The 8,971-nt window shown below is 44.2% G+C and overlaps 1 protein-coding gene across 1 annotated transcript; it reads right to left on the reverse strand.

Annotated features, from left to right (window-relative positions):
• Nucleotides 1-620: 620 nt before the first annotated feature.
• LOC124965773 (spermatogenesis-associated protein 31E1-like) lies at nt 621-5,279 on the reverse strand. The gene is given in 4 exon segments (XM_047526926.1): nt 621-3,513; nt 3,754-3,814; nt 4,348-4,399; nt 5,097-5,279. Coding segments are annotated over 4 exon segments (3,189 nt in total).
• Nucleotides 5,280-8,971: the final 3,692 nt, after the last annotated feature.

The raw sequence follows: 8,971 nt of genomic DNA on the forward strand, positions 1-8,971 counted from the left end.
CCCCATGCCACTCTGCCTTCTTCCTTGGCTAAAACATAACATTTTTCTCAAATATTTCACCCTGAACCCACCATGCCAAACCATTGGACAGTTACTGCAGAAATAGTTCTGTCCAGAAGGGGACTCAGGGTTGTTGACCCCTTTCCTGTGCCTCAACATGGCATAGACAGAAGCCACTACCTCTAATGAGAAAAAAAAAAAAATTAGAAAGCAATAGACATCTTGATAGGAAGAAGTCATTAGCACACAAAGAAGGTACATGAGGCAAATAGTCATTCTCTGTATGGACTGATTTTTTTTTTTTTTTCAGAAAGAAAACTTTTCTTACCAAGAAAACTGAAAAACATGATATATTTAACCAGATAAGACCTTTGAAGACAGCATGTTGGGTTATGGTGCAGGTGGCCTGAGATGTCTGCCCCGCTTTGCTGATGCTGGCAGGCACTGACTGGTGGTACAGGCTCTCTGAGCAGCAAGGCCTGATTGCTGTCCTGTGGCTCTTGGGGCTGGCATGGTGACTACAGGCCCTATCGCACATCATTTATCCTTTGCTTTGTGTAGGAGGGACCCCTGTGGTGACAAGATTGCCTACCACTAGGACCTGGAGTTCACCTTCTGTGTCAGTTTAATTCTGGTAGACCACCTCCATGCTGATGCCCCAGCTTGTCCACCAGGATCTGTTGAACAGCTGTCATGATGTTCTGGGCTTTAGCCGTCCCATTGTCTGTTAACACTTTGCTTATGACTGATCCCTGGGTCTGGGCAGTGGATGACAGTGGTTTGACTTTTTCCAAGGAATCTTCCTGCCCTATGCCTTTTTTACTGGGGCATAGAGACTGCAGAAAGTGATGCTTCCTTTTCTCAGTGTAGCTTTCTGGAGGGTCTGACATCTCTCTGGCAGGAAGGGGAGAGACTGTCACTTCCCATTTAGGAGGCTCCTCCTTCTCTACCTCTGTCCTCCTGGTCTCTTCAGATCTTGAAGACTGGGACTGTAGTTTGATTTCCAGCATTGCTGTACCACAGCATGGGTCTCCTGAGACCATACCTCCTCTCTCCTCCCATGGTTCACACCTGGCCTTTGCCAAGCTTGGACTGGGCTTGAGGCTGCCTCTCGCAGTTCCCATGATAATCCTGCCATTTTGGGTTCTGCCAGGGAGACTGTAATTGTGAGGCTGAGAAGGCAGGTGGTCCTCCTGGTTAGTTGGAGGGACCACTGAGGGCTCATGGCTGCCACCCAGTGGGGTTCCTCTCCAGGCCTTCTGCCTCTCTGCAGGTGAGGGATCAGGGAGGGGACTCTGCAGGGTGGGAACTGACATTTTTTTTACCACCTTCTCTTCTGGACCTTTCCAAGGAAGTTCTTCTGGGAAACTGGCAACCTTGGAAATGGAGTTGGCCCTGGAGTCACAGGAGTCCAAGGGAGAGGCCGATAGTGGAAGGGGCAAGGGTGGTCTCTCACCAAAGCTGTGATTCATGGGATCAAGGGCTTGGAGTTGTGGACTCCACCTGTGTCTCACCCGAGACCTCATAATATCTGTTTCTAGCATCAGGTGAGTTCCTGGATCAAGGAAGAAAAGATTCTGGGATGTGTTCACTCGGGATTGCTGATCCTTGGAGAATGCTAGATTGATATGTTTTTTGTGGGTGTTGGACTTGGGAAAAGTATAGTTGGCAGCAAGCCAGGATCCACGCACATACACAGGGATTATGCCCTCATTTATCTGTACCAACTTTTTGCTCAGATGGTCGTGGAGGATTTTTTCCAGAAGTTTCTTGTTTAAGCCTGTAGATAAGTCACTTCCTGAGTCACACTTCCCTGGCCTCATCAAGTCACTTTCAAAATCCTCCTTTTCACCTTCCAGAACCTTTACTGGGGTGCTTCTTGACTTCCAGGGTAGATCTTCAGGGTCCCTCCTCTTTATGTCTTGCTCTGGGCCCTTAAGGAATCTTCCAGAGCATGTGGACTTCACCTTCTGCACACCTTTTCTACTTTCATAAGCAAGTTCAGCAGGCTGGGCAGTCAGGAAGTGGCCATGCTTATCTTTTGTCTGGCACCCACAGCACTTCCTTGGGAATTTGCCCTGAGTCTGTGTGAAGTCCTGGGATGCTGGTAATCTGCAGGGAGGGCCAGCCTGGTGTTCATGTGTAATGAACCTCTCTAGTCTGTGTTGCTCTGATCGCTCATGGAACTTGGTGCTCTTAGAATCCCCAGGAAGGTTGGGGGCAGACTTGGGGATCAGGGAGGGGCGACTGCCCTGGTGATGTTTGAGAGTGGATTGGCTCTTTGCTTCCTGAGACTTTTGAAGTGAAGAGGGTAAAACCTTCCTATGTTTCTGTTGTTTCTGTGGGGGCCGTTCCACATGCTGATTTTCAGTTGGGATGAGAGGCCATACCTCCTCCTGGGATGTAGGGCAAATTGTTCTATGGGTCCTATTCTGGGGTGGAGAAGAAGGTGGTAGGTTTTGGAGAGAGGATGTGAGCTGGGTGTTGTTCTGGACCTGAGCCACAGATGGGGGCAATGTTTGTGTTAAGCATTGGGGTTGGGTCACACAGTTGGGCAAGGGCTGGTCCTGGGAAATCTGTGGAGATTCTTCAGCCTGAGGTTGAACTAGTGAAGAGTCAGAGACTTCGTTAAATGTAACAGGTTTAGATCGTGCAGAGGAAGACCTCTTAGGGACCCAGGCAGTAGCCACCAGGGACTCACTGTGCAGAGAGGGCAGGCCCCAGAACAGCTGGCTGCGTTTATGCTCTAAAGGGTCCCCCAAGGCCTTGTGGTAAGAGAAGTTTTGAGAACCAGGAAGCTGCTCTGGTTTCCCTTTTGTGTTCCAGAAGCGTTGTGCCGTGGTGTGTCTCTTGCCACCCAGTGACTTCAGCATTTTCCCCAGAGAATCCAGGTAGTGGTCTGGGGTCATTGGTTTGAAAGAAGATCCATTTTTAGCATTTTCCTTCCACATTTTTAGTTCTGCTCTTTTGGTGATTAGCATCTCCAGTAGTTTCTGGACATCAGGGTTGATGAAAGAGAGACCCTTAGCCTCTACTTGCTGGTGTGTGGGGTCTCCCCAGAGTGTGGGGTCTGGTGGATGGTGTGAAAGATGTTTTTCTTTTTGGGATTTACCATATGTCCAAGTGGAGAAAAATAAGGCCTTGGTAGTTGTCCACCACCAGGAGAAAAACAGAATGAAATAGCTTATGCAGTCAAGTCCTGAGATGGCCGTGATCAGGGATGCCCAATAGGAGTTACCTGAAAGGGAGCCCTCTGGGACAGTGCCCAGTGGGATTGTATTCAAGCTAGATTGGTCTTCTTTAGATTCCGATAGGGATGAGGCCAGTGGTAGAGGGTTGTTGGTCAGAGGAACCAGGGAAGCCAACAGGGACAGGGTAGCAGAAGAAGAATCCTCCACATTCTGCCTAGGTGACTGGTGGGCTCCAACAGGCCTTGGTTTGAATACCTCACCTGGGGCATCTTCATGTAGCAGCTGAAGAAATCTAACTTTATCATGGAACTTCCGTAGGTGGCTGCAGAAGATAGGAGGCACAAACTGCAGTGAGGAGTAGGAGGGACCAAGAGGTGTGCAGGGACGGGTACTTGTGGCCCATGGACCCTCCACTGCCCCACACATTGGCTTCACAAAGTCCATGCTATCCCTCTTTTCAGGGCTTGAGAAACATCCCACTCCAACCTGGAATATCTCCCCTAGGTGAGCCCTGGGCCCTGGGGTCACGTGGGAGGACAGAGGGAAGTGGAAAGTTCCTCACCTTTGCAGAATTAAAGCCAGTTGTTGTGTTTCCTCCACTTTCTTCCGGCAGTCTCTACAAGCTGGAAATGGAGAATGAATTATGGGGGAGAAGGGAGGGCTTGGAACTTTTCAGGAAGCTAAGTGGAATATCCTTTAGGAAAGATTGTGGGAGATTACACTCTGGAACCCAAGCATCAGTGTCCAAGGCCATGCAACCAGTGAGTGATAGCAAGGTACAGGATGGGGTCCACATTTGATTAAGCAGGTTGCCGCTGCATCCATCAATTCCCATGGTCCACACAACCACATTGTGGGGGGGAGTCACGTCCTGAGTAATCGCCTTAGCAAAATAAAAGCCTTCTCCACAGGGGGACCTGGAGGTCCCACCACAAACTTGGCGGCATTGCTGTACCTCTGCCTGTGCCACCTGCTACCTGCTGGCCCATCACAGCTTCATTCAGATTACAGAGCCTAAGAAATAGCCTTAGTTCTGACTTTCCTCTCAGGAACCTCCCTCTTGGGCCTCTCTGACTGATGTCTTCAGAGACACGATTCTGGTCCCTAGAGACAGGGAAAGAGACAAGTCACCTCTGGTGGAAGGGCAGAGCCTTACCTTTCAGAATGCCCTTCTTCTTCCTGCTCTTCTTCCTACACCTCTTCTCTATCTGATGATGAGAGAAAGAAAATGGGGTTGGTGCTCAATTCTCCCTCTCTTCCTAGACAAGCTGCAAGCTCATGTTTCTAAATTACATGCCTTTCTACATTAAAATAATGGAAGTCTGCATCCTTCTCTTTTACTCACTTTTCAAGTGGTAAAAATAGTGTACTTTGGTTTTCTTCCTGGGAAAACACAAAATTTTCTATGTAAGCTCCACCATGGATGTCCTCAATCATTGATCCACTGTTCAGGAACAGACTCATTTCCACAGGCTCATCTCAGCTGCCAGGTAGGCTTCTGCTCCCTGCAGCCAGAGGCGACTCCAGCCTCTGATGGGAAACCCTCAGGGCTCAGCACAGCCCTCAATCAACCCAACACAGAAAGATTGGCCCACAGGCACCTGCCAGGAGAAGGTGACTGATGGGACTAGTGTTCCTCCCCAGATGTCCCCAACCCTCTCAGGAATCTGGTCCTCAACCACAGTGTGTGTTTTGCTCTGGGACCTGCAGTTCACCACACAGATGGTCTGAGAGCTTCAGATAGAAGTCTTAGTGCACTCTCTCCATACCCTGCCCCACTTGTCTCAGGAGAATGATTCTCTATTCTTTACTGAAATGTCCTGTCTCAGCACTTTCGATAAGTGGGAAGAACAGTGGGGAAAAAAAGAATCATTGTCTATTAGGTTTTGGTCAAAGGTTCCTTACCTTTTTGATACTCCTATTTTTCAAAGGTGGTAGCGAGAATACATTACTATGGAGGTAAGGGCTTAATAGTATAAAGAGCACCAGTCCACCCACAAAGGCAAGGATCATTTCCATCACCCAGGTGGTGGAGCTGGGATTTAGCTAAATGGCATTAATACTTTTCAGAGGAAAGAGAGGACTCATTATCTGAATTGTAAAGTCACTCTCATGCAGCTGAGTCTTGAGAATTCCCTTTGGAAACAGGGAGTAGGGCCCAGGCCTGCATCACAAAGCTGTGACCCCTCATCACAAAGGGATCTTGAGAGTGGGGGAGGGGAGATAAGAAGAGGTTGTGCTACACCCCTCCCCATCCTCCAGCCCAGCATGTCCTCCACCCTCCAGGGCCTTCTAGATCCTTCCTACTCCAACTACTCAATATGTCAGATAGAGAATTTAGTGTGTTTTCTGTTGTTTCACCATGGAACACAGAAATTACCTGTTTGCGTGCAGATTTCTGCTTGAACTTCCTGAGTTTCATAGTTTTTGAAAATGGGAATTGCCTCTGAAATAATAATAGTAATAATAATAATTATATTATTACTATTATTATTTCACAGGGATTATTACTTTCTGAATCTCCTCATTCTGCAACTTGAACTTCTCCACATTTTATGTTCTTGCCTTTGCATCAACTCAGACGTGGAACTGAAATTTATTTTGTACCTAGTTAGCTTTGTGAATTCTGACTAAAAAGTTTTTAGAATTTTCCTTTCAATAAAGTTTACTGTCTTCAGCTACAGGGTCTTAAGCAAAACATTGTTACTACTTTATTAAAAAATTTGACACTAATCTTCAAAGACTATTTTGTATGTTGATTCTATAGTCAGTAGTTGAAATATAGAAGAAATTTTGAAGATTTGTGTACATACACAAGTGCGCATACATACAGCCCACATCCACACACCCCACACACACATACACACACATCCCCTTTGACAAATCAACCCAGTGCTTTCAAATCTAAGAATGAATTTCTTACCTTTCAGAAGCCTTCCTTTATTATTTCGTGTAGGGTAGTACTGCTGACTGCAAATTTTCTCAGACTCTGTTTATCTGGGAGTATATTTTTCTTCGTTATTAAAGGACAAATTTACTAAACATGGACTCTTTGGGTGACTCTTGCGCTCCACTGCCTTAAATATGCCACCCACTGTCTCCTTCCATTGTTTCTGATCGGAACTCAACTGATAATCTCATTGTGGTCTCCTTGTGCATGAGAGGAGTTTTTTTGTTTTTTAATTTGTTCTTTTTAGTTATACATGAAGGTAGCATATATCTTGAAATATTTATTTGCTGGAAAGTGGATGAATCTGGAGGAAAAGTTTTTCTCTGCTCCTTTTAATATTCTCTTTTTGCTTTTTCATAGTTTCACTGTGATGTGTCTATGAGTGAATACATTTGTTTTTATTTTACAGAGGGGAAACATTGAACCTAGAAGTTTGTGTTCGATATCAAATTCAGGAAGTTTCTAGCCCTATTTTTATAAGTATTTATTTTCTTTCCTCTTCTCCTTCCTTTTTTTCCCCCTCCCTTTGGTACTGGTGATTGAACCCAGGGGTGCTTAACCACTGAACCATGTCCCCAGATCTTTTTATTTTTTATTTTGAGACAGGATATCCCTAAGTTGCGAGGCTGGCTTTGAAGTTGTGATCCTCCTGCCTTAGCTTTCTGAGTAGCTGGAATTTCAAGCCTGTGTTCCTATGCCAGGCTTCCTTCCTTTCTCTCTGAGTCTCTCCTTCCACATGTGTAGGTAGCCTTGCTTTCCAGGTGATGAGCATCACTTGCTAGAAAGATCTCTGCCCTGTGCTGCTGTGTTCACTCTGCTCCTTTACTATACACAGGTTGGCTATGTTGATGCGGGTCTGTTTTGGGGCTCTCCATTATTTCCACGGATTTATTTGTCTATTCTTTCTCCAGTATCCCACTGTCCTGGTAAGTGTTGCTCCACAGTAGTCTTGAAGTCAGGTACTGTTAGCTAGTTGTTTATCCAGTTTTGTGTATCCCCAATATTGTTTTAACTATTCTGGTTTTTGCCTCTCCTTATAAACTTTAAAATCAGTTTTTCAGTCTCCACAAATTACCTTGCTGGGGTTTTGTTGGATTGCATTTACTCTATAGAGCTAAGTTGGAAAGAACTGACATCTTAATGATATTTAACTTTCCTGTCCACGTAAACATCAACTATCTCCCCATTCACTTAATCCTTTGGTTTATTCCATCACAGTTTATGTTTTTTTTCATGTAGAGCTTACAAATATTGTTAGTTTTTTTTTTCTGAGTATTTAATTGTAGGGAGGCTAATATAGATGATATCATTTTTAAATGATTCTTTTGAATTCCTTGTCTGATATTTCATCCACTTCAATATTTTTATCATTTACTATTAAATTATGACCTTTAGGATGTGTCCTATTAGCTTGTTTTTTATATTTCTTGTTTTCATGTGTTTTTTTTTTCATATGTTGGAAGGGATTTCTCTTCCACTCTTATATGTGGACCTTTTTACGGTACAGTCTTCAGTTGCTGAAGTGTCCTAGAGTGATCTGTTTTGAGACCTTTTTGTAGGTGTGGTGTCCACAGCCTTTGTCTTATTTCTATTTTTTCTATAGCAATGAATGTCCTTAGGTAGGACTTGGGGGCCCACCCCAGCAGTTTCTACTTGGGTCCTGGTCATTAGTTTGGGTTTTTGTTTCTTCTATTCTTTGTATTAAAGTATAGCTGAAGATTGAGTGTCATTAATTTGTGTGTGGAGCAAGGTATGCTGTCTCTTGGTTCAAGTTTAGTTCAGCAGCAGAGTTTCTACCTTGTGAACTTGTAGTGTCTCTGTAGGTTCCCAGCACCTCTCAGAATAGGGGGAAACAAACAGTAGCAACAACCAATGCAAACAATATACAACATCGGTTCCTACTATGACATCTACAGTGTTAATTGCCACAATAAACAAATGGTAGGGTCAGCAATTGCCATCAGCAGAAACAATAAGTAACCATGAACTATATAGCTGGCATTAAAGCAAACAACAGATGTCAACTGTGTCATCCCCAGCAGTTAAGAATTGCGGTAGCATTTATACTGGGGACAGGAGTTATATAAACCAATTAGTGTTAAAAGATGTTACGAATACAGTTAATTTGGAGAAAAGAAAATGTGATAGGAAGGTCGAAAAGAGTTTACAGTTTCAAAAAGTGAATGGAGAGAATGTAGAAGAGGTGTAGGATGTGATGGTTATAAGGAAGGAGGAGAAAAATATAAGTAAAATAAAGGTAGAGTGAAAGAATAATAGATTTGGCTGTTAGCAGAAGAAAAGAGAGAAACAAGAGAAGCAAAAATGAAAGATGATACAAAACAAAATAAAAATATAGTAATAAAAACCCTAACCCTCAAAGGTAAGGCAAGGAAAAGTAACTACACTTAAAGCTAAAAATGAGAAAAAAGAAACAAATGTGCATATGTATGTATGTCCATGAGCCAGTCAGCACAGCAAACACACACACACACACACACACACACACACACACACACAAAACAAAAAACAAAAAGAAGGAAAAAAAAGATTGTTAACAAAATATTAAGGAATCATTTCCTTTGAGGTAGTCAAAGTAATCCATGTCACTGTCTATGCCTGATTGTCTTTCTCACCTTTTCTTCTTGAGCTGTGTACTGAGCACAAGAGCAAGGGCTGAGGACCTTTCCTTTATTTGTGTTGTTCACCAAGCCTCCAGCTGGAGTGACCTAAGACTGAAGCTTGTTCAAAAATTCTTAGCTTCCCTTCTCACCAGTACTTGGTAGGATGGGAAATACTATCATCTGACATTTTGTCTGCATAGAGCAGGTAG

The sequence above is a fragment of the Sciurus carolinensis genome, chromosome 15, assembly GCF_902686445.1.
Source record: "Sciurus carolinensis chromosome 15, mSciCar1.2, whole genome shotgun sequence".
In the NCBI taxonomy this organism is placed as follows: Eukaryota; Metazoa; Chordata; class Mammalia; order Rodentia; family Sciuridae; genus Sciurus; species Sciurus carolinensis.